This window comes from Triplophysa rosa, linkage group LG23, assembly GCF_024868665.1.
Source record: "Triplophysa rosa linkage group LG23, Trosa_1v2, whole genome shotgun sequence".
In the NCBI taxonomy this organism is placed as follows: domain Eukaryota; kingdom Metazoa; phylum Chordata; class Actinopteri; order Cypriniformes; family Nemacheilidae; genus Triplophysa; species Triplophysa rosa.
The window spans coordinates 12,387,210-12,413,931 of NC_079912.1; the positions used below are offsets into that span (position 1 = coordinate 12,387,210).

Consider the following 26,722-nt stretch of genomic DNA (forward strand, 5'->3'; position numbering starts at 1 on the left):
GTCGAAAGATTATCAGCATTGTTGTTTTTCTTTAAACTAAAATGTGTGTGACACGTGTATGTGTCTGGCTTTTCATTCAGGTTTTACCCGTTGCCTCAACGAATACAATTTGGAGTAATAAATCAAAGTGTTTGTGTTACTGTTTGTGTGTATGAGGCAGTGTGTCGACCTCCTCCCACTTTTTCATTGTGTGCGCGCGCTGGCGAGTGTGTAGACCTGTCAGTCCGTCATTCGGGCAGTGCGGAGCTGAACCGGATACGCCAACTTAAAGCAATATAGCTGACAAAATTTTAGTCTTTGACATCTTCCACACTCGTTATACCATCTTTCTCGGAGAGTAATACTCTTATTGGGGCAGACACGCGACAAAGAAAGAAAGTGGGAGTGGGATTTTGCACGAGACATATTTGAAGGGTTTGTTGGCTTAGCGTGACTGTGGTGAGTTAGCATGCTATGGAGCAGCGATGCAGTGGATGTCTCTTCACCCCATTTTTTTGTCAATTAGACTGACGTTCTAAATTTTTGATTTTATTCTTCATATTCTGTGATATCCGTTAAAAATTTTCTTCATTCGTATAAGCGGAGTGTTAAAAAGAGGTCTTGAGGAAAGCTTGTTAGCTAGTTAGCCAGCCAGTAAGGCTTGCAAATGAAGTCTTAAAAGCTTTTGCAGTTTACGGATGAAAATTTAAAAGCTAATACAGATTAAGCTCTTAACATTAATGCTATATGTAATAACTGTGTGTTTTATCACATTTTGGTGAGATATTCTTCTGTCTAGCAAGCTAATAGTTGGGTTGGTACAGTTAGCTGGCTGGGGTTAGCTAACAGAACGTTATGCCAAATGACATTTTACTAAGAGACAGTTAAGACGCCACTAGCTTATTTAAAGCACTTGTCACTGTGTGATAGTTAATTTATTGTTATACAACAAAACAATGGCCTCGGCTGCTAACGCTGTCTCATCGTTGGCGAGCAAAACAAAAACGAAGAAGAAACATTTCGTGGCTCAGAAAGTGAAGCTGTTTCGTGCTAGCGACCCTCTGCTCAGTGTTCTCATGTGGGGAATTAACCATTCGGTGAGTCAAATGTACATTTTCTTTTTTATGTTTATGTCAGTGCATGATATATATTTAATTTATTAATGGAATGAGATTTCAGTGACGTTACGCCTGGAAAACGACTGTTGCTCTTTATACAGTTATACTAGTAATTGCCACCATCTGTTGGGTCCATGCAGTTCATGATCATCAGTCATGGCTTGGTCTGCTTTGAACATTCAGTTTTGTCTTCATCAAGGCTTTTGCACTTGCATATTCTCTTGTTCTCTAAACAAAACAGCATGTCAGCACAAATAATTGACTTTTTAAGACTGTTGTCACCATTCAAGTCCTGACTGCTTAAAGGGATGATTGGGTGTAGTTCAAAACTAGTGCGTATCAAACCACAGTTAGTGGGCATCTGTGTCCTTTTATGTACTTTATGCATGCAAAGAGGTTGCAAAACAATATGTGTATCAGTAGTGAGTTTGTCGGTGAGTAATCATTTCCTGTTGGAAGTTTTGGTTGCAAGATAAGCTTGCAATTCTATTGAAGCAAGTGGTCAGCAGACTACTCTGTTATTGCGTGCACTGTTTTTATTTCATATAAACTTTTTGTCTTTTTGTTAAAGGCAATCCTTGTTGATTTTTTTTCTTTGCCCATCTTTAAGATTATATACGTGTGTGTTTGACAGTGTACACACTTAAGTAAAAACTGTCAGAATTTATGAGAAAAACACAAAATCATCTATGAATGTCAGTGGAAATTTTGATGTCTAGGTGTCAAACATGCCCATTTATGTTTATAATCTGATTTAAGCTTTTGGGGATTTTTAACCTCTGGGCATCTGTTACTCATCCCCTCATAAACGTACAGCCACAGACAGACCAATAGTACAGCATTCCTTTAATGTTTTACATAAAGGTTTCCTAAAATGTCATTATTAGGACGTCTCAGTTTTTAAGTTTCCTACAGTTGCTGCATGGGTGACATTTTCCAAATGGTAGTTGTGTTATGTTGGCATTAGTTTTTTTCTTAGTCACATAAACAATAATGTTTCTGCTGTATTTTTAGATTTACAGTGGATAAAAGTTGCCTGCATGGATGGTTGACATGGATGGATGTCCAAATTCACTGAAAAACATTGTACTTTTAAAATGATTGAATATTGTTTTATCAAAGTTGACGTAAGCACTTTTACTACTTTTTAGTGGTTACTAGATATTTGTAATGCCCAGTGACAAATAGGGATGCAACGATTATAGATTTTGTTGGTATGATTATAGTCAGAGGAATAATCAGGGTTACACGATTGTGACGATTATTATGCATACATTAATTTCTACATTTTTTCTGGCCCTGAAAAATTTTTACTTGCCCTGCCACAAAAAAGTAATAAATAAGTAATACTGTCTAGTTATTAGTTTGTTTTCTGTATGTAATCTTAATAAATAAGATCATAATACCATAAAACTATTTGTCTAACTCACACAAATTTCATATAGTCAAATACAGTCAATCCATAAGTAAAAAAATTAAAACAAATTATCAAATTGTGACGAATAGCACAAAGAAATGTAATAAAGCAAACACACAAATGAAATAAACAGTGTTTTTCAGGTGTTTCAGGTTGGTCTAACTATGGTTATCAGGTTCCAAAACTGAATAAAGGAGTCAAATGAAAAATAACACTTCATAGTCTTCACATTATAAATGAAATCTAGATCAAACATTAAAGTTATTAAAGTTAATCAGTGTTTTGGCTTCGTTTTTTTGTTGTTGTTGTTGTTGAGCATTAAAACAGAGATGTTTATTACGCTGGCTGTCCCTTTAAGAGCTAGCGCACAGGGATTTTTTGGCTTCGTTTTTTGTTGAGCATTAAAACAGATATGTTTATTATGCTGCTGTCCCTTTAAGAGCTAGCGTGCACGGATTACATGTATTTTGTTTCCTACCGTTTTACTTCACAGCAAACAATAATGGATTTATTAACGTGATATAGAGCCTATTCGCTAAATAATGTACAAAGCTCAGTAATTGTTTGATAAAAACACCATAAAAATAAAATAAATTGGTTCAACTTGCACCATGAGTAGACTTTAAATTTGAGCATGCGCATACAGAATGTACTCATCCTATGAGCCGTCCTCGACGCACCGCTTCTTGTCCGGTCTGCAACTCCGTTAACTTACATCATGGCGCTTTGTTTGTTTACGTTGCACGGAAACCCCAACTGTCACCGCTACAGCCTTGATTGTGAATGTACATGTAAGATTGGCTGTTTGATCTATCTGCCATAGTTATAATCTAGTGTGTGTTGTTATAGCCTCCGTGTCTCTAAGCACGGCTCTTTAAGATGGTGCACCGCTGGTGTAACTTTGTTTTCATTTTGTGCAAGTTGTTCCGTTCTCTGCAACATAAACACGCAGTGTTTTTTTAAGCGCGGTTAATAGTACACAGTAAAATAGCCAGCATTAAAAAAGGTCAAATTAACTCTCCCAGTGTATATATAATCCACACTTTGAGAGTGTGAATTATATATACACCGTGAGTGTTAATTTGACCTTTTTTAACACTGGCGATTTTGCTTATAATTCAGTAATCGCTGCATCCCTTCTGGCAAGCATAAAGGGTGACTAATAATAATGGTTTATGACAAAAAATTAAAATCGTGAAATAGGGAGATACGAGGTTTCAGAAGGAAAGCAGCGATACCTGAACCTGGTAAATTCAGGTAAAAAATCAAAATAAATATCTATAGATGTTTTATTGGACGCACGCGCCTGGCCTACCATAGTTAACCTCGGGTCAGTATTTGTTTATTGGTCTATATAATATAACAATTTATATGATATTAAATATATATACATTTTTAATGTTTATATTTAGATTGTTATATTAATTGTAATAAAGCAACTACAAAGACTGTTCTACAAAGACTGTTGTTTTTGATTAAGTTTGGGCCGCATAACGTTTGTTTACTGTCTATTAATTCCAAGGTAATAATGTTAGGTTGTTTTGCACCAAATACAACATACATCATCAGAAAACTGTGGCATCTTGGCGTGCTTTATGCCCCAGGTCAAAGCGGAGGTCAGGTCTTGGTCTTGCAGGGCTGGAATGGAATTGGAAAGAGGGGGAGGCTAAAAATCAAGAGAGAGATCCTGTAGTAGCAAAAAACAGATCTGTACTTATCTGTAAAAGCCCGGCAAATTAAATGAATTGCTGTTTGGTGCCAAGCCATGCATATGGGCCTAAAAGCCTGATGTTGGATTGTTTGGATCCGAGGCTGCTGTTCAAACTCAAGGACCATGTGGTCAAGAAAGTTAAGGGTGGAGTAGTTGCTGCAGATCTCTGTGGTGCTTACATTGCTAATGAATCATGCATGCAGCTGCAGGCCCTCACTGAGCTCAGACTACTAAACAGAAAGCAGCTCTTGACCACTAAGGACCACGATCGTGCTTGAATTTCATTAGCAAACCATTGAAAGGGGAATATAATGTAACCTTATTCTCTGTCGTGTCAAGGAGCATCTCGGCTTTTGTATTCTCAAGCTGTCTGTTTTGTGTGTCTACTTAAGACTAGTTTGTATTTGCATTGAGATTTATAAAGGTAATAATTAATTTTAATAAGGCGAATATTGAATTTAGATGATTATTGAAACCAAACACTCCAGAAAGCCATTGAAAATCACTCGTTGATGTTCCTCTATCTTACTGTTTCTTACACACATAATCTCTTTTAATCTCTTTTATCTCTCACTTTTCTCTTTGTAAAGCTTTCAATGCTTCCCAGACTCTCCCGCCCTGACTAAGAGTTGCTCTGTCTGTCTCTGGATTGCATAAGGAGCTTCTAAAAATACTGCAGTCGATCTGTGGCACTGGGAAAATAGACACACTATTTTATTTTTACACAGCCTGGGGCGAATGCTGATCATCATCAAAATCTTAAAAGCTCCATCAAAATCTTAAAAGCTCAATCAAAAGCTTTTAAGTAGAGCTCGACCGATATGGTTTTTTGGAGGGCCTATGCCGATATTAGGTTGTAGAAACAGTCCGATATCGATATATTATTATTATTTTTGCAATAATCACTCCAATTATGTGATCAAACACTTATAATGACATGACAAAGATATGTAATGGAGGCAGGGTATTTAACAATTTAACAATACAATTTATGATCCAAAATAAGCCTTTTTTTATTTATTTATCAAAAAAAGGCCAGCACAGGGTTGAAAAAGCAAGCACTCCAAGCTTTCTGTTATTTGAAAAATCGACGTAGTGCTTACTCTGATTCAGTGTGCAGCAAAGGTGAATGACCAGTGTATCTGGTTTGATTTTAACCTTGAGAAATTAAAGGTCAACATCTGAGATGTAATCGCATGTTTTTCTTTCTATTTTGTCTTTAAACTTACAAATGCTTACATGTTTTAGGCTAGTCCCTTATCTTTAACAGCTCGCACACACTGTACTGCTATGTTTAAAAATATTTTTAATACAATTGGTAGAGCTGTGCAATTAATCTAAAATTAATCGTAAATCTTCAATTTTGGCCTTCATCAATTAGGAAAACTAAATAATCGAGGTAAAACGATTATTGTGCCACATTCCATTTTCTAAGGATCCTCTCTTTTCTTGTAGTATAAATCCACAGCGCACCCTTTCCTTTACAGTGGTTCAGCACTGCTATTTCTTTACATTTATTTTTCAGTTAAATTCAGAGTTTACAAGCCAAATGTTGTTTTAAAGGTTAATGAGTGATCGTGTTAAATAATCGGGATCTCAATATTGGCCAAAATAATCGCGATTATGATTATTGTCATAATCGAGCAGCCCTAACAATTGGGTATTCTATTCTTGTGGTTGTGCATCTGCTGACTGACACAGTGTGTGAGAAAAATAGCAAGATGGTTTACAACACTTTTGTTAATCAAAGTTTCTTTGTCAGCATTCGCAGTTTATAAACTCCTGTTTTAGAGCTCCCTATGAAATGGCTTACATCTGAGAATTATAATGCATGTGATGTGGGTAAACTATAAATAGCCTCATATGTGACCTTTAGGGCTTTTTCTTTGGCCTTCCACCAGAATTTGAATGAGCCATTAGATTCGATAAATGCTCCCCTTCCTGGTTTCCACATTGCAGGCTTTTAAAAAAAATGTGTTTTAAGTGTATTTAGTATATTACAGAGTTTGTTCAATTAAGACAGGAACACCTTGAAAACCTAAAAATTGTCATTAATTTTTCATGAAATTGGTCAAACAGCTGTCCTTGCATCAAAGTTTATTGCTCTTTCTGTTTTTAGATTCATAGGCTTATACGCAGTAAATGACGGCATTGTTGCAGCAAGAATGGCTGGGAGGTTGAAATGCCAAGCACCCCACTTTCTTTGAATGACTGCAAGATACGACTGCGCAGTGCATAGAAACAAAGAGCTTTATAAACATCTGGTAGGAGGATGAGCATTCTCTCAACTAGGCTTCCTGCATTGAGAGTAAGCTTGTTAGTGCTGTAGCGGAAACCTGACTTCGCTACCATAGAGACAAACAGGAAGTGGTGGTGTGAAACTTGGCTCAGTGAGATGGGTGCACAGAGATAAGTGCTGATCGTACACCAGTTGTTGAACAAACTTAGCTTTTGCTTCAGGCTTATGTTATAACATGGCCTTAACATAAGGGGGGATTTAGAGTCTAAGGCAGTGGCTTTTAGAAGTTATTTCTGTTTAAAGCGTTACAGATCCAGCTGTGGTGGAGACCTCATAGGTCTTGTGCATCTGGTCTTCGCTTTGTTAAAAATGTTAGGCCAGTATCCTTGGATCCGCAAAGGATATAGCATGTAGGTGGAAACTAGGACATTGGAGTATGTTGTCTACTCTAGTTTCTCACAGTTCTAATATTGTGCTGCGCCTTGTCTCTGAAATTGCTCAATTTAGTCAATGACTCACTGAGCAGTAAGTAGAATTTATTGGATATAGGTTTCCAACTTCAGAGGCTAACTGGTTTTTAGGCTGTTAAGGTTAATTTGTTCTAGCGTTTCATTGGTTGAATGTACTGAATGAACACGCCCTTCACCGAATTAACGAGTCAATAGAGTCAAAATGAGACTGAATGAACTGGTACATGTCGTTCTTGGTCTAATATTCTCTGTATTACAACAATGCATATCCAGTAGTTACTGAACTTTTCTGAAAAATAAAGGTAATGACCTGGTTTAATTTAATTCTAATGTGAAGTAAATTGTCAAAACAGTTAAATCTTTGTATGGAACATTTAATTACACCAATTAAATTAGTTAAACCAGTTAGATTTTAGTAGACTAAACATAATGTAGATTTCGTCGACTAAAACAAGACTAAAACTAAAATGATGGGCAAACCTGCAGTTCAGAAGGTTCAGTTAAGCCTTAAAATGTTCAAATTCTTTATTAAGTTGTATGTGCAAGTTAATGAAGTGTTATTTGAATTTCAGTTTCATTTTTTTATTTTGTTCCGAATTTCGTGACGCGTATTGTATCGTGAACCCAGCGTTGAGACATGTACCGAATCGTCAGCTGAGTGTATCGCTACACCCCTAGTATTTTGTGATCTATACTTTACAAATTTTCTCTTGTGTAATTATGTATTTTTTTATATATATTTAGGTATATTTTTCCCCCTTTTTCCTCCCTAATTTCTCGATGCATTTTTTAACATATAACATAGCATGCCGTCCATGGGAATCAGTTCAGTTTAATCAGTTGGGAACTACTGTATCTAAACTCAGGACTAGATATTATCAAATATATCAAACTAAGATATTATTAATTGTGGTAATGGTGGTATTTTTGTTACAACATTTTAAATATTAGTGACATTTTTGACTGGTGTCTGGTGTATGTTTCCAAACCTCTTACTCACTCTTCTCACTATATCTAGTAGACAACCCTTAAAAGGTATAACTTTGCTTTCTGTAGCTACTGAGACATTGAGAAGGCCCCCCGCTGTAGATGACGTGGGGTCACTGTATCCATCAGACTCCAGGGAGCAGTTTCCTTCAGCGCTGCCGGTTGCTTCACTTTTGTATGCAGGCCGGGTTAGTTTTCTAGAAAGTACATCTCATACCTCACTCTGCTCGCATATGTTTCTGCAAGAACCTGTTGCCTGTGAAACGTCAGTTGCATTTTAGCCAAACAGCATATCTCACCCTGCAGAAAAGAATTGCTGGTTGTATGTATTTACATCAGAATGTTTTTTTATTTTACTTTTGACATGCTATTTTAAATTAAAATGGGCAGAAAATGTGTTAAAATGGACAGTCACCTCTGCTTTTGGGTAGCAATATCAGTGCTTTTAGGAGATTTATTGTCATGTTCTTGAGATGGTATGGGGCGAACGCTTGTCATTTGCAGCAGCTCTCTTTTTGGTCTCGCTTGGCAGAGGCATGGAGCAGTTCAGTGTTTCCCATTCATTACTTCGAGACTATGGCGGCCCGCCACAGTCTATGTTGTTCCGCCATCGCTTCAAACATCGTTACACTTTTCATAATATCTCTATCTTGCAATGTTTTGCTGCGTTATTTCTGAAGCGTCAAAGCATGCATCACACAGTCATACAAAACAGAGTTTTCAAGTACCTGTCGAGTTACTGACTGGACATGAAATGAACATAATCAAAAATGAACATTAGTCTCTACTTATTCTTTTATGTCTGACGACAGAAACATAAAATATGTAAACGGCTTTATATGTAAACAACAACCGCTTTATTTGGCATTAAGATGTATTAAAGTACCGTAGTGTGTGTAACAGTTCATAGAGTAAATGCAAGTATGATGTCACAAATATGCTAATTCGCACGTGACGCCACCTTGCACCATAGTCACAGAAAATCCTGTGGGAAACACTGCAGTTATGTGGTCAGACAGACATCTGTCACAAATTTGGGTGACGTTAACCTTCCTTAAACATTGTTTAAAAAGACAGTATCATTTTTTTGTTGTTTGAATGGAATCCACTTTAGTTGTAATTCATGTCTAACTTGGATTTCTCATACTCCTTTTTCTGTTTGGCAGACTTACAAATAAAACAAACTTCTCATACCTATTGCTCGGTGTAGCCTAAATTCTGACCGCAGCGTGTAAGATGAGCCTAACTCACTAAGCTGTAACCACAGCATGCATTACTGCCTCTTTACACTTGCTTGTGTCAGGAGCAAGACGTTTTAAAGGGTTTCAAGTGACCTTCTTTAAAATGCCTGACTTCCTTTCACAATCTGCATTCTCGTAAAGAGTTTCAGTAACCCAAAGCCTACTCGGACTGCCCCTTGGGTGTTGCCTTTGGACAGGTTAAAACTCCACCCTTTTTTGTCAAAAACAGAAGAAGAATTTTTACACTTTTAAAACCGAAGGATTTAGGTATATTGTACTATTACATAAGTTACATGTAAGGTAATACAATTATTCCTGCATAAATAGTTATTTGCTATATTTATTATAGACTGACCTATCATTTTCTTTAATTACTGATGAAAATTACACAGGTCTGAAATTGCTCTGCTGTTTGATTTAGTTATGACAGGCTAAATATTATGTAAGGCAAGATTTTCCAATTTCCATAACATGACTCAAGGATGTGTAATGTCAAAGAGTTTTTTAAATATAATTGAAATACAGAAAAATTGAGGCATGATCTCAAAAACAAGACAAATTCTGCCTCCTATAGGTAGGACTGCTTAGGAGTGCAGTGGGTTTTGAGACACCTCTCAATCCACAAGCTTGACATTTGACTAGCCAATAGGAAAGTCTCTAGAGACCTTACTGTTCCTCCTTCTCGGAGAGGTCACATCACAGTAGGTCGATGCAATATCCCTCCAGGTTTTGAAAGACAACCCGAACTTCCTTTCTCCAACCACCTATAAGCACACTCGGTTAAATGCTTTGACTGACAAGCAGGGAGTCATATAATGCAACTTTGATTCTGCTGCTTACACGGTTACTTGTATTTTGTTATTTTGTTTGTTAAAAATAAAAATCTCTAATAATGATTTGAGATATATAGAAGAACCTGCAATTTTATGTTTCAAATGGAGATGGTGATAAAAAGGCTATATCTCACTTCTTATTAAGATCTGTATTTTTTCAAATCGTGAATAACTGAGAGATGTTGCAAACCGAAGATATACTGCCTTCCTAAAATCTTACCATGCATGTCGCAATCTGCTTGTATTTCCTTTTTCTTAATAATCGGATAGCTGTTTATTAATTTCTAAATTTAAAATAAAAATACATATGTGACCCTGGACCACAAAACCAGTCACGAGGGTACATTTTTTGAAATTGAGATTTATATATAATCTGAAAGCCAAATAAATAAGCTTTCCATTGATGTATGTTGTGATGTTTGTTAGGATAGGCCAATATTTGGTCGAGATACAATTCATTAAAATATCTGGAATCTGAGGGTGCAAAAAATCAAAATATTGAGAAAATCACCTTTAAAGTTGTCTATCAGAGGCCGTTGCTAAGAAGAAACGGGTTTGTTTTAATGCTCTCTATTGGGTTACTGCTGTAATGACATTGTGGAGAGTAGATAAACCCGAAAGCAGACATTCTAAGCTTTACATAGATACCAAACTTCAATGGGGTAATTCACAAAGAGCGGGCAGCAGCGAGCGATGTTTAGGCATGGTTCCAGCCATTTTTGTTTGTGATTTTACTGCATCCATTCACAAAAATAAAGTTTTTATATATTTACGGTAGGAAAATATAAAAATATTTACAAAATATCTTCATGGAACATGATCTTTACTTAATATCCTAATGATTTTTCCGTAAAAGAAGAATCATAATCGTGCTACTTATGACTGGTTTTCTAGTCCAGGATCACATATTTATACCTTTTTATATTGGTTTTATTGTTCACTGCTTCGTGACTGTTCTGCTGATCATTTATTTCTGCTGAAAGTGTCAGACTCAGATGTTATCTCTGATCTCCCATGGTGCTTCATGCCTATTTGATTGAGTATAATTAGACCGGTCCGTGCACATCCTCAAACAAACAAATATATCACAGTAATTAAAGCCTTCTGCAGCTCTCTTGAGTTTAGTTAGCAGTAGTGTGCTTCATTTATTTATTTCCTAACCGAGGGAAAGAACCTATGAGTCACCCGACCTTATTGTTGGAATTAAAACTCACATTGTTGTCCACAGCCATTTTAAAATCCCACTTCTCACTGTGCGGCAGAAACGTCAGTAATTACAGTTTTATTACAGAAAGCTTCAAGTGTTGTTTTTACAAGAGCAAACTTTGCAAAGTAGGAACTGATGACTGTTGAATGTATCACATTGTTTCAGTTCCTGAGCTTAGCAAAGCATTGCTTTGTGTCACAGAGATATCGCCTTCTGATGAGGCACAACACATCGCTCACATCCCCAGTTCTGTGCCGAGCACATCTCAGCACCTCGTGCCTGTGTGTTTGCGTGCAGTGCTTGTTAAAATGTCACCTACTGTATGTCCTTATAATAATTGTGAAGTTTGCATACAATTTTCCCCTGATATCAGTTCCAAAAATAGAATTATTTCCTTGTCGTTTGAAATTGTATCAAAGTGTAAGTAGTATATAAAATAAATGTTATTATATTGTATTAGACTGTATATTTAACACATATCAGCCTGCTCTTTTATCTCCTATCAAAAACTTGAACCCTGAACAAGTTGCCTATGACATAATCTCATCTCTGTCTCTCCTTCTTTAGATAAACGAGTTGAGCCATGTTCAGATCCCCATCATGTTAATGCCTGATGACTTCAAGGCTTACTCAAAGATCAAGGTGGACAACCACCTTTTCAACAAGTGAGTTACTCTGAAACTTCTCCATTCACACCCTCATTGTTTCACAATGCTGTATTGTTTTCACCCATGTCAATAATCCTACAGATCCAACATTGTGTCATCAGAGAGGTCTGCAGATGTAAACTCACTGTTATCCATTCTCTGCTTTGCTTTTCAGAGAGAATATGCCAAGCCATTTTAAGTTCAAGGAGTACTGTCCTCTTGTTTTCCGTAATTTGAGAGAGCGGTTCAGCATCGATGACCAGGACTTCCAGGTAGGCTGTGTGAAGAAATAAATGATCCAAGGTGTCACATTTAATCAAAATGTGGAGGTTTTCAGAGCCATAGTGCAATACTGCAATTGAAGAGCACAAGACACCAGTGTACTCGCTTCTAAACAATGCCAAACAGATTCGAGTCTTGATGAGAAAAGCCCATGATTAACAAGAGGTAATTTAGTCATTAACTACTCAATTTGCTGTCGTAACGAAGACCATTATTACCCGTAATAGCACGGTAACGCTGAGCTTCCTTGGATCCTTCAGCCTCCCAAGTACAAATGTTCTTAATTGCCCTCATATTCTATTTCTTATTTCCCTTTCATGAAAGAAAATAGCCTTTTTAGGAAGAATAGTTGCAATCAATGTGCATTACACAGAAAGGCCTTTCTCAACATTTTAGTTAATGAGGAAGTTATGCTTTCGTTGTTCTCTGTAATCAGTAACAGCTAACAGTCTTGGTCGGAGCTCCACGTCTCTTGTGTGGGTTTAAAATGCATTACGTTTACGTGACTGTAACCCTGACGCATACACCAAAAAAACACCAAAAATACACCAAAAAAACATCAGTTTCCCAGAACATGATGCTTAATTTAGAGTCTTGGTTAGAGATGTAGGGGTGTAACAATGCATCGATATGGATCGATGTATCGATTAATTTTCTAATGATACGATGCATCGATGCTAGTGCTGCTCGATTATGACAAAAATCATAATCACGGTTATTTTGGCCAATATTGAGATCACGATTTTCACACAGTTACTCGTTACCTTTTAAAACAACATAGAAAAATGAAAAAAACTTGCCTTTTAAACAGTGAATTCAACTGAAAAATAAATGTAAAGAAATGGCACAGCTGAACCACGTGGAAAGGGGTGCGCTTTATTTGATATATAAAATAAAGGTTATATGGTTATATAAATATATATAATACGGTGGATTTAAACCACAAGAAAAGAGAGGATCCATGCAAAATGGAATGCGGCACAATAATTGTTTTACCTCAATGATTTGGTTTTTGTCATTTTTGAAGGCCAAAGTTGACGATTACGATTAATTTTCGATTAATTGCACAGCCCTAATCGATGCAACACGTGATATATCGATATGAGGTAGCCGACCTTTATTTTGACACTCTCCACGTCCCCATTCCTCACATAAAGTGTGTTTTTGTTAGTTCAGCGTTTTCGGTGTATTCATTTTGCCGTGGAGTGCCGTCACACCAAAAATCCTCCCCACCATGGCTGCAGCTTCTCGGTGACGCACTGTTTCCCATTCATTCCTAATTTGTCTCGCCAGTGTTGCTAAGTTAGCAATTCTTTCACAAGTTTTAGTGACTTTTGTTCAGTAGAGGCTCATACAGACAAACAGCATTTTTTTGGGATAAACCTTAGCTTTCATTCAGTGGTAGATTGTCGGCAGTACTACTGCCCTGCGAGCGCAAGGTCTCGCTTTCCTGGAGCAGGGATCACCTTTCTCTGTCAGCATCTAACTTGCTACTCTGCGAAGGGAGAAGCCAAAGCCACTAGATGTAAAGCCTACAACATTTAGCCAAAAAAGCGTAACGGCTAATGCTAACGCCCTGGCTCCAGCGGAATGTAGGAAAGGAGTCCAGATGCTAGTTTTCCATCTCCCTATAATAAGAGTATCTCTGGAGAAGCATCACATTCCGTTCACCGTACGGCAGCCGACTTGTTAATAAATGAGTACAAAAAAAACGTGACACTGTTGATATATAAATATGAAACAGAAAATATGTACACGAGAACGGCTTTATTGGGCAATATGCTGTATTAAAAAATGTTTTGAAAGTAGAAGCAAAACTAGTCTGAAGTTGCAACACAAAACTACGCGACGACATCATGAATATGTTAATTAGCCTGAGATGTCATCCAGCCCCATTGTTCCATAAAATCCTAGCAGAAACCAGAAACACTACAGTTTTTTGTTATAAATGTCCCATTTGGACAGTGTGTGCAGTTTTCAAAGAGTTTAATTAAACGTTCATCTTATAAATTTTGGTTGCATTTGTGAGGTATTAGAAATGTAACCCCTTGTGTAAACTAGGCAAGTAATATCAAAATATAGATTAAATTAATCGAATCGAACCCAAAAAATTCTCAAATCAAATCGCAGGAGGAGAAAATCAATACCGCATCGTATCGTGAGGAACTGTCCGATTTACACCCCTAGTTTTTAGGCTTCCTATGTTTTCCAAATCTTATTGCACTTAAGGTTGACATAAAAAATATAAAATAATTTTGAATTTTTCCTAAACACATACAAATATTACTGTTGTATTGCTTAAAAGTGAATAATTTTCTTCGCAGTATTTCAGGTCTGAAAAAATAAAGAGTATCTTTTCTGTTATTTTGACCTGTTTCTCCAGTTTTCATTTTCTGCCAATAAATGCAAATAGAAACAACATTATTTTAAATTTGGTAAAAATATTTTTGGTAGTTCACAGAATGAAACAAAAATGAGCATTTTACATAACACATACCTATAAATAGTAAATTCAGAACATCTGGTCTTTGAAATAGTCTTTTAATTTTTTCCGTGGCTGTATTTTCATAATGGAGACTGCTGCTTTTTCCACACAGGTCTATTATTATGTTATAATCTGTTTTAAATAAACCTGCCCCCATCTAAGTGGGTAGATTTTGACAAGAATGTGGCTTAATGTGGCTAGGTGACATTATGGCTTTGGCTAGATGTGACTTCCTACATGATTACAAAGTTGTTTTATATTACAGATCTCTAGTGTAAACTTACTATGACATAGGTTTAGTTTTTGGTGTGGTGGTTTCTCAGTCCAACCCGAGTCCCTTAAAACTGCCTGCCTCATCATCACTATTTTCAGCCCATCTGTGTACACACTTCCCTTCGGAACAACCGGTCAGCTGAATGGCTACGGGCGCTCATTCTGACTCAGCCTGGGAAGATCTTTAGCTTTCGAAATCTCATATCCTGCTTTTGGTTTTGGAATAAAACTTGATGAGTACCGCTTGGTGAGTGTATAGAAGGGGAAATTCAAGCTTAGGTTTAAGGAACAGAGATTGACTGAGATATAGAGACTCGTAACATGTGAATATGGTTGCGTGTATGTATTTAGTTGATGGTATCAGAGCTTGAGAATCTACGTAGAGCGGTGTGAGCTGCCAGCTCTGTGCAGCTGTGTCTGTCACTCACGCTCACTAAGCACAGACAGCAACCGTTTAGTCCTTTCAAGTGCATCATGTGTCCACACTCCACAACGAGCGTTTTTATGAAACCGGGGCAAATAAGTGCAGACGCAAGGGCAGACCATTTGAGTGTTATAGAGAAAACTGTGATCAGTTGTTTGTGGGTGAACAACATTTATAATAAATGATGTGAACACGATATCAAAAATTGGTGGTATTCCAAATTCCTCTTAAAGAAGTTCATATTTGCAACGTTAACAGACACTAGATAAAGCTAGTAAAGAAATTAGGAGGAAGACTGTTCTTCAGATGACTCTCCGCTATGAAAGTGCAAAATCTCTCGGACTGTACGTGGAAGCGTTAAAGGGATATTTCATCAGCAAATCAAAATTTCCCCATGTTTTACTCACCCTCAAGGCATCCTGACTGAATATGACTTTCTTCTTGAAGAATAATGCAGTCGAAGTTATAATACCACGTATCATTTTACTTCCAAGCGGTAGAATGGGAGTGAATTTTGAAGCTCCAAAAAGTGCATCCATCGATCAAAGAACTGCTCGACACGGCTCTGTGGTCTTATCAAAGGTCTTCTGAAGCGAATCGATGTGTTTGTTTAAGAGAAATATCCATATTGACAGCACTATTAACGTTAATGTCTAGCTTCCGTTATCCCTCGACTCCACGTGAAACTGAGGCTTGTTTTTCTGGCAAATGACGGTGACGAAAGCGGAGGAGGTGGCATCCTATTGGAACAAAACGAAAAATGCTGCCTTCATCACTGGAAGCCTGTGTCATTTGCCGGAAAAACAAGCCTCAGGTTCACGTGCAGTCGAGGGATAATGGAAGCAGTTCTTTGAACAGTTCTCTGATCGATGGATGCACTTTTTGGAGCCATTCTACCACTTGGAAGTAAAATGACACGTGGTATTATAACTTCGACTGCATTATTCTTCAAGAAGAAAGTCATATTGAGCCAGGATGCCTTGAGGGTGAGTAAAACATGGGGAAATTTTGATTCAAAAAGTCTCTCACCCTATTCGGATGGTAAATGTTTCTCAAAAGGACGCCTGTAAAAATAAATCTGCATGGCTCCTTGGTGATAAAAGTCATGCATTCGGACAAACATAAATTCACGGTGTAGGTGTGAGTTTGTAATCCCGCGAACCCGGAAATTGCTTTTCTCACGTGCTCACTGCTCAGTCACATGACAATTCGAACGTATTTAATAATTATAATGGAAAAAATTTGATATTCTAAAATGCCAATATCGAATGTTTTCATGTTTTTTTCTTGTCTTCTTTCTGTTCTTATCATCTCCCTCTCTGTGTAGTGAAGCAGCGATCCTGATCTTTCGGTCAAGTTAGCTAGAATTTACGTGAACTTGTTTGTGCGTATATGTTGTGTGTGCTCCCGTGATGCATCTACGCGATCATGTTAACAGCCGAAACTTATTCAACTCTGGTCATCATACAGACACGTATGATATAATTTGAAGCTATGAAGGGTTTACATTTATTTGCGTAGATCCACGATAACCTGCTTTTGCAAAATAAAGAAAGCCAAAAGGATGCACTTTCTGCAATCTGTGAACTGGTTCTCTCCGTTCGCAGAAGCGATTCAGGTGCACGTGTGATATGACGTTATGTGAGTCGTGTTGTACTTTTTATGCTGCCATTTAAGGTATTTTTAATGCAACATACACTATAATCCCTGAACCTCCTAAAGAGCAACACTCTACCGTGCTTTTAAGTGGTCAGAACGGACTTACACAACGGAATCTTTTGGATTCGGACGGCAATTACTGTCCGAATAGGGCTTTTGAGTATAAAATAGTGTAAAAAATCTCTTGATATTTATATTGTGTGTTATAAGGTCTTTGTCCCTCGTGTGTTGGCAGAACTCTTTGACCCGAAGCGCGCCCCTTGTGAGTGAAGCTCAGGGCCGGAGTGGCGCTCGCTTTCACACCTCATATGACAAGAGGTACGTCATCAAGACCATCAGCAGTGAGGACGTGGCTGAGATGCACAACATCCTCAAGAAGTACCATCAGGTGTGACTACTACGCTACAATGTTTCATTTATGTATTCTTTAAGAACTCTGGTCATCTTTGCAGGCAGCCTACGAATGTAATATGATTTCTAATAAATTTTCAAAAACTGTTTGATCCTATGATCTTTTGTGCTGCAGTATATCGTGGAATGTCACGGCACCACACTGCTACCGCAGTTTCTCGGCATGTACCGCCTCACTGTCGATGGAGACGAGACTTATATGATAGTCACACGCAACGTGTTCAGCCACCGGTTGTCTGTGTTTAAGAAGTATGACCTGAAGGTGAGGATTATGAGAAATGGCTGCCAAAGTCAATTTACAGTTGTCCGTATCGGATCATGATTATGACACGAGTTGACAAGGTTCATCTTTTCTTTCCTGAAGGGGTCTACAGTTGCCAGAGAGGCAAGTGACAAAGAAAAGGTCAGTTTTATCCTCAAGCACAATCTCTTGAGTGAAAATTTGATGAAAGGTGCAGGAAATAATTAATTCGCCCAAAAATAAAAATTCTGTCATCATTTACTCACCCTCTTGTCATTTCAAACCTGAACAACTTTCTTTCTTCTGCAGAACACAAAAGATATTTTGAAAAATGTTGTAAACTGGACCCCATTCACATGCAGTGGTTTTATGTCCATACACTAGAAGTGCTATTCAGTGCTGTTCGGTTACCAACTTTCTTGAAAATATCTTATTTTTTGTTCTGCGGAAGAAAGGAAGTCATACAGGTTTGAAATGACAAGAGGGTGATTAAATGATGACAGAATTTTCATTTTTTGGTGAACTATCACTTTTAGTTTTATAACATCACTATTATTATTTTCTTATTTTTTATCAGTCATGAGGGGGAAAATGCTTATTCGGCAATAACATACATCTTTCTTAATTCGGTTTTAAGTGCGGTAAATAATTTTTACTTTTTAGATCATTTATTTTAAGTATTTAACTTGAAATGATAACACTGTTTTATCCGTTTTATTGCCTTGTAATAAAAACCTACTCTCTGCAAACGCACGAAGTCTTGTGGTGCCATCCCAAAAAGGTAAAAAATCTCTCTCACGTACCTTCTCGGGATCGGTTCCACATTTATGGAATGATCAGCCCGCTGCTACAAGATCAGCAGATTCTGTGGCCATCTTTAAGAACCGTCTAAAAACATCTCTTCCGTCAACACCTGACTGATCAGTTCTGACTTCTATCTCTTTTCTACTCTTTAAAAAAAAAAAAAACTTAGCTCTGTATACTGTGGTGGGCTATATGAGTTTTCTTTTATTGCACTTGTGCTTTTTGTTGTCCTTATGTTGTTCCAATTGCTTCCATTGTTTCCCTCATCTGTAAGTCGCTTTGGATAAAAGCGTCTGCTAAATGACTAAATGTAAATGTAAAAACGTTAGTTCATTTGTCACTTTGAGCATTAATTCGTGGCAACCAAGAGAGCACGTATGAGAGTGAGTGAGCGTCTGTGTGATTATTGGAGCACAGATGTAGATCTATCCTATACTTAGAGTGTCGAGGTAAAGCAGAGTCCATGGTGCCTTTTTAAACTGTGGAGCTTAAACCAAGAGGCTGTAAACTGCAGTAGTATCAACACTGGTGCTGTAAATAAAAATGCAGCTTTATTTACCAAGCTTGAGCTGTTTTTGTCATCGTACGGTAAACTAGTATTTCACAATGAAGAAACATTTTAGATTAGATGGATTAGGAATGGCTTTCTGCTTGACACGTCTGTTTTTTTATGGTATTACTAGCCGAGGGCTAAGAGTTAAATCTGTTCTGATTTTCCTCAAATATAAATTATAATATACTTTAGTGTTTTGTATAGAGTATCTTTAGCTCTTTATTCGTCGTTTTAGGTCAGGATGGTTCACTGGTGGTCAGTGATAGCATGAAGTTACTCGATCCATAGTTTAATCCTTTTATTCTGTCGCAGTGTACACTGTAATCCCCCACATTTTTTTGGATACTTCCTAGGGTGTGCGAAGTCCTCCCTGTTTCCGAAATCAGTTTTGGAGGGAGATAAAAGGAGACAAAAAAATCCCCCATTCACAGCTGCACACAGAATGAGAAATGTGACACTAGCTCTGAACTGCTCCTATGGTATTTTATGTGCAGATCTTCTGTGAATCCCTTTTTTTGATGACCAAGTTGAAATATGCTCTCTCATTGCTCTCATAAATTAGACTGATTTATACTAGTTTTTATTTATGCATTTGGCGGACATAAGCAACAAACAGTATATTTTATACAGTTTTTATCTGAAATTCTTGATTGTCTCATGCCAAACCTGCTGCTGTGCTATTTTTGGCCAAAGGCAGCTTTATAGACGGCTGTTGAAAGCATGCCAATTTAAGGTTACCGCTTAACAGGGATACCGACCGTCTGTCTATGGTTCACAAATGGATATAAGACTTGAAATCACTGTTTTATCAGCCATTAAGCTGCTTGTTGGTTGAGCAGGTCATGAAGAAGTGTAGAAATGGTCCATTTTCCTCACAGGGTTTGTTTGTTTTCTGAGAACAGCTTTTCTTTTAAATTGCACTTGTACTCATTCGTGCAAATGTGGACTTTGAAGCAGCGTTCTTCGAAATATTTCGAAGTCCATGTTTGTGTTCTGGTTTTGCTCAAATGTATGTTTTTATGATTCACACAGTTATTTGGATCAGATACTTGGATTCACTTTTGTGTACTGGCCATACAGTTTTTTCCCATGTTAAAAGTTAAGGCGAAACACTCTTGTGAAACAGGCTTGGGTCGTTTCTTCCTAATAACACATCAGATTATCCTGTCTTGGGTTAAGAGGTTTCTTCTCAGGCCAAGCTGTGTTGGCATATACTGTGTGAATCAGTCTTGCAGCTTTTTGGAACATGTTTCTTTTCACTGTTTGCTTTCTACAATCTTATCACAATATGGATTTTTGTTATGTTGTTATTGAAAAAATGATTCAGTGCGTTTGATGATCTGCACGTTCTTGGAGTCAGAACATTCTCTTAGAAAACATAGAACGGGATGTGATTGTATCTACTGGGAATTGATTGAATCCTGAAAAGGGTCTTCATGAGAGAGTTAAGCACTTTAATGTGCTCAGTCAGTAAAAGAGCTCTGTAAACACGGTCTCAATTAGGTGATGATGTTTCTCTAATGGATGCTAACTGTTTCATCAGTGCTCTCAGATGGATGTCTGTTCACTTGTAGTTTTATCTGATGAGGGTTTAACATACTTTTCTGACCCACCAGCTGAGGTCGTCAGTGACCTAAGATTTCACAACAATATGATAGATACTATATATTTGCTTTAGCATGTTGGGAAATGAGCAAATGGTACAGGCTGTTAAAGTCCATTAATGTTTTCCCTGGAGTCTAGAGTAAAGCTTCCCAAATGTATTGCAAATGAAGAATTGCTGGGGTAGAATCTTTTTGTAGACTTAAATCACCCAGGTGGAAATCTTTTTGTTAGCATTAATTTCTATAGTTTGAACTAGGTATGAATGATTCTTACCTAATTGTTAAGAGATATTCTTTGCTTACAGCCAAGCTAATGCATAACATTGCAATGTTGATTCGTGGTGTGTTGTTGCTGGTTTTTGCATTGGCTTGTGTAGGTTTTATTGTCACTGTCGTGATGCATTGAGCAGGTCTTAACCTGTGTTTAAAAGCTCATTTCAGTTATGTCATCCCAAATTATCCCCATGCACTATGAACACAAACGCACATCATCTGAAGTCATTTGTGACCCTGGATCACAAAACCAGTCTTAAGTAGCACGGGAACATTTTTAGTAAAAGACAAAAATACATTGTGTGGGTCAAAATTATCGATTTTTCTTTTATGCCAAAAATCATTAGGATATTAAGTAAAGATCATGTTCCATGAAGATATTTTGTAAATTTCCTACCTTAAATATATAAAAACTTTATTTTTGTGAGTGGATGGTCTGCCACAGTGCCCCTGATTAACAACTTCAAAGGCGATTTTCTCAATATTTTGATTTTTTTGCGCTCTCGGATTCCTGAGTTTTAAACGGTTGTATCTCAGCCAGATATTGTCCTATTCTAACAACTCATATATCTATAGAAAGTTTATTTATTCAGCTTTCAGATTATGTAAAAACCTCAATTTCGAAAAATTGACCCATAAGACTGGTTTTGTTGTCCAGGGTCACATTTGCTTATCATAGTGAGGCTAGACACTACAGACATCAGAATTCATCTCACGACTGCTTTTAAATGCGTCTACAGCTCCCCCTGCTGTGCTACAAAATATCTCATGACATTACAAGAGTGTCAGGATGTGAAATTATTTTTAATGTTGCAAGTGATTTTGGCATGTCACTCTCATTTTTAAGCACATTGTCACCTTTGCTCTGTTATGGCAGGCTAAAGAACTCCCCACATACAAAGATAATGATTTTATCAACGATGGGCAGAAAATTTACATCGATGAGGAGAGTAAGAAAACCTTCCTTGATAAGCTTCGGAAGGATGTGGAGGTACGTATTCATCTCTGTGGTAAAAAGCATACAATTATTCATTTTCATGTGCAATGACTTTGCCGCTTTCACTCTTATTCTACTTTTATCATTTTTTTATCGTTTTGTTGTCTGTTTTCTCCATCAAGTTTCTTGCTTTACTGAAGTTGATGGACTACAGTCTTCTGGTTGGGATCCATGATGTGGAGAGGGCAGAACAAGAGGACGTGGAGAGTGAGGATAATGAGGGAGAAGAGGAAGGAGAAAGCGACGGAGGGATTGTTGGCACTCCCCCTGACAGTCCCAGTAACACCCTGGACAGCGCTAAACCCCTGTCGCCGGGAGACTTTGACCCCAGCATTGACGTCTACGCCATCAAAAGCCATGAGAGTGAGTGGTGAAGGAAATGTTAGATTTTGTGCTGTCGTTTTGAAATGGACCTTGTGCAGATGTACCAGAACATGTGCCTCTGGAATGAGGTTTTACCCGTGGACTTTTTTTCCTCAGGTTCCCCTAGAAAGGAGGTCTATTTTATGGCAGTTATTGATATCCTGCAGCATTACGATGCCAAGAAAAAAGCAGCCCATGCAGCCAAAACAGTAAAGCATGGGGTGAGTTCTTTTGATTAAAAATAAACCTTTTTTTATTTGAACATCTATTTTTAGTATTCGGTTTCCTTTTAACTTAATATTCAAAGGGTAAGCATGAAAAGAAGTACATTTTTATAAGTCTCAGACTTTAAAATAGTATAACAGATCAATGTTGGTACATTGAAGTGATAGTTCACCCAAAAATGAAAATCCTGTCATGATAAATGAGGACAATTCTTTGGGGTGAACTATCACTTTAAATATATTTTGGTTACATTTTGAGTGTAGTTTAGCATCTTCTTTAAACTTTAGCCTACAAACGAAACGACTATTTTAAGCATTGCTCCCGATTATCTTTTATTTCATTTATGTTCTGAAGTGTATGCATGACTTGACGCCTCTGTAAAAGGTTCGACCTGAGACATGTGCAATAATATCCAGCTGCGGAACCGCAGCAACCGGTTCTAAACAGCAGCCACAGAAAGGAGGGGCGGAGCTTGTGTTCTTAGACGAAGTCGCGCCACCTAGAGTCTTGGAGTGTGCTATTGTTACACGCGAAAACGTCATATTCTTAAATAAGGCTACTTTTCAGGTCTTACATATGTAAGTTATAATAATACATTAAGGTATAGTACAAAATCCATTTAAAACATCAATCTTGTGTAGAACTATTGTATAATGAATGTATTTCATTGTATTAGCTTATTGTGTTCTTGTTGATGGTGTTAGAAATAATGTTTCAAACTTGTGGGCATTTTGTATGAATGTATTGGTTTTGTTGTTTTATGGTTTTCTGCAGGATGCATTGTTCTACATGAAAACAGACATTTTAATAAAAAATAAAAATAAACATCAGCATTATTTTAAACGAAACAATCAAACATAGTGTAAAACAAATTATTAAATTACAATTGAAGAAATGAACAATTCACTCTTAGGCCCATTTTGTCATGACATTACTGCAAAAGCAAATCCATGTCGTGCCCGAACATAAAATTAATTGTATAGGGCTCTCTGGAAGCTTCTAGTCCTTTCATCAGATTGTTGAGGGCCTCTTTCCTGTGAAACATTATTTCTTACACCATCAACAAGAACACAATAAGCTAATACAATGAAACACATTCATTATACAATAATTCTACACAAGATTGATGTTTTAAATGGATTTTTGTACTATACCTTAATGTATTATTATAACTTACACGTAAGACCTGAAAAGTAGCCTTATTTAAGAATATGACGTTTTCGCGTGTAACAATAGCAAATCACACTCCAAGACTCTAGGTGGCGCGACTTCGTCTAAGAACACAAGCTCCGCCCCTCCTTTCTGTGGCTGCTGTTCAGAAACTGCTGTTCAGAATCTGTTGCTGCGGTTCCGCAGCTGGATATATCTCGACATGTGCTTTGTTTTGTCTTAGGCTGGGGCGGAGATTTCCACCGTGAACCCGGAGCAGTACTCGAAAAGATTCTACGAGTTCATCACTACCATTCTGCCCTAGTTCAAGGCAACTGAGTTGAGATCAGTGGGATAAAGAGGGACGCCAGCAGAGGGGTGTAGAACACTCTCTCACCTGCTCTGCCACGGGGGGCACCCTTACAGCAGCTACAACCACCATTCGTTTACATTTTCAGTTACTTGTTCTTTGTTTTGTGGGACCATGAGAGTGATAAAAGGACAACAGTTATAGCCGAATTGGGGGGGGGGGGGGGGCTTTTTACTGCTTTCTAAATGCATGTCCCTTATTCTTGTTTGTTCCATTTGTTATTTTTCCTGCCTTTTAACACGGAAGAGGACAGAGAGGAAGGAGAGCTTGCGTGATGGTCTGTGGTTCAGTTAATGGATGTGTAGAATGAGGTCACTGGGAATCGAGGACACATCGGAACAGAAGATCTTCTCAATCGAAACCATTTACCACACACCTGGCTTTCAAGTCCCATTTCAAGTCACATTAAGGCTGCCCATTCTGCTATATGTCCACCAAGGTCTACAGCTTCTTTTAAGCTCCGCAAAGACTCACAAAGCACTTGACACCACAGCACCTGTTTGCAAATTCTCCGCACAGTCCACTTCTTGCTCTGGACAGAGACTAGCCAGAAATGCCCTTTTAGCCATTTACAAAAGGAGAACCCATTGCCCCACTTGCCTTGTATGGACAAACAGCCGAATCTGTCTTGCATGTTCCTTCAGTGTTCTGAGGCACATTCGTGTAGTTACTCTGAGATGGAGGCAAAGGTTCTGGACTTTTTTTTGTTGTCATTTTCAATTTTGCAGCAACTTGACGGGAGAGAGAATGAAGACACTGAAACAGCAGGATCAGTGGTTTCTCTTCAGTCATCAGTGAATTCTGTTACATTAGTGATTCAGTTGCCATCAGCACCTTAAACTGTTGCACTTTTTATTAGGATCACTTGGTCTGTTACAAGCTGCAATGATAGCACTATGAGGCACTGTTAAATGCAGCCTTGCAGGTTCACGTGTTCTCGCATATGCTTGTTCTCAGCAGACAAAACATAGTTTACCTCTCGCATCGTACCAGGACACACCCATTTGTGTTGTGTTTCAGTATTCCATGGAGGTTTGGGGAAGGGGTGCTTTGTAAAAAAATCTTTTTTTGTGTGTTTGTGTATCTCGTGAGTTTTGTTGTAAATTCTCAGAACGTTCAAATTGGCAGCAAAATGTTGTATATTTTGCACACAATGAACGGAACCAAAATGTTGACATAATCCTGTTGGTTCAGCAGTGGTATTTACAAGGGAAACATAATACCTGTTAACAGATGTGAATGCGTTTGTAAACGGCATTGGATTAGAAACAGGTAATGTGATTTAGAGATTAACTTTTTTATCTAGTTCAAAAAGGCCTCCTCATTTTATGTTGGTTTAGATTTTTTGAACACTTGCACATTATTTTTACATTCAGTTTTAATCCAGACATGTAAATGTCAGAATTTTAAAGTGATTTGGTAAAAGTGTTCTGATTCATGAAGAGTTACCGTTTTAAATTGTGAGTACTGTCTAAAAAAAAGAAAGGAAAAAAGAGATGCGTGTTGCAATATTTTTCATGTTTGATCTGGATTAGTCCAGAGTTGTATATTTCATGCATATATATTTTTTCTCCTGTGCCCTGACACCCCAGGTCTATTATTTTTAAGATTGTCCCATATCTGCTTTGTGTTTTCGATGTATACACTGTGCAAGAGTCGTGCCTTTTTACAAGTTATTTAATTCTGTGTTTTTAATCTATCTATTTCCCCAAACCGAAGTCAAATGTTATTTTCTTAGGGTGGTTGTTGAAAAACTCCTGACATATTTTCAGTGTTTATTTTATTTTCCTGTTTTATGTGAGGGGGGATATTTCATAACATTCTGTTACTCACAAACAGATACGGGATGTTATGTTCTGTTCTCAACACCACGACAATGAAGAGGTCACCGTTTCTCCTTGACCGGCTAATTCTATGTGCAAGCCTTTTGGACAAGAGTGTGCATTGTGAATTTGTTGATATGAGTAGGTGTGGCTCTTGTTATAGTGTTAACTGTAAATTGTGTTCAGGCTTTCTCAAACATTTTATCTGGAAGTATTACCCGGCACCCTTGTTACAGCGTCTTTGGTTTGTGTTTCATTTTCTTAATAAACTGAGCGCTGCTTGTGCACTTGGGAAACCATTGCGCTTCGGGAAAAGATTTGTTTTTATTGTGCTCTCTTTGGGAAAGAAAACAAACCCTGGTCTTGGATGTAATAATATTGACGTACAACATGGGCATGACAAAAGAGGCTTTCTTAGCAGCAGACTTTGATTGTATTATCAGTGCATCGCTTCAGCTTCTGGATACACGCAGCGATATGTGATTTCACAAAGTGTGAAACGTGCTACTGTGAGATACAGCTTAACTCCGCGCCTTCTTGATGCAGCATCCATTCACAATGTTCTTCATTTGCCAAAAGCATTATTGCTCAATGTGTTTATTTATGGGCAACTCATCACAAAACTGTAATGTAATGTAATTATTTTCTGGACGCCGCGAACGGATGAGTTTTATCTGCAGGTTTACACGCTTAATGAAAGAAAATCAAACGTAGTTCGTGACTGTTCATGTCGTTTTCTAATCTAGATAGTGAAGGAAATAGCAGCGATGGGTAATCTCTGGTTAAAATGTGCATCACACTCAAAGATACGAGTCTAAAATCTGCTTTGAGAATAACCAAAAGCGACTGTCTCATGTGTTATGATGTAAACCGATATAATACACTCCATTCCATAAGCATTGCTCAAAACAATAAAGCACTTTGTCTGCAATTCACA

General features: G+C 37.6%; 1 protein-coding gene across 1 annotated transcript; it reads left to right on the top strand.

Annotated features, from left to right (window-relative positions):
• The first annotated feature begins 201 nt into the window (after nt 1-201).
• On the top strand, nt 202-26,722 carry pip4k2aa (phosphatidylinositol-5-phosphate 4-kinase, type II, alpha a). Its single transcript, XM_057322491.1, has 10 exons — nt 202-1,076; nt 11,770-11,867; nt 12,025-12,121; nt 17,208-17,360; nt 17,499-17,645; nt 17,748-17,786; nt 21,736-21,849; nt 21,978-22,218; nt 22,336-22,439; nt 23,837-26,722. Exons 1-10 carry the CDS (start codon nt 936-938, stop codon nt 23,915-23,917), a joined length of 1,215 nt encoding a protein of 404 aa, XP_057178474.1. The 5' UTR covers nt 202-935; the 3' UTR covers nt 23,918-26,722.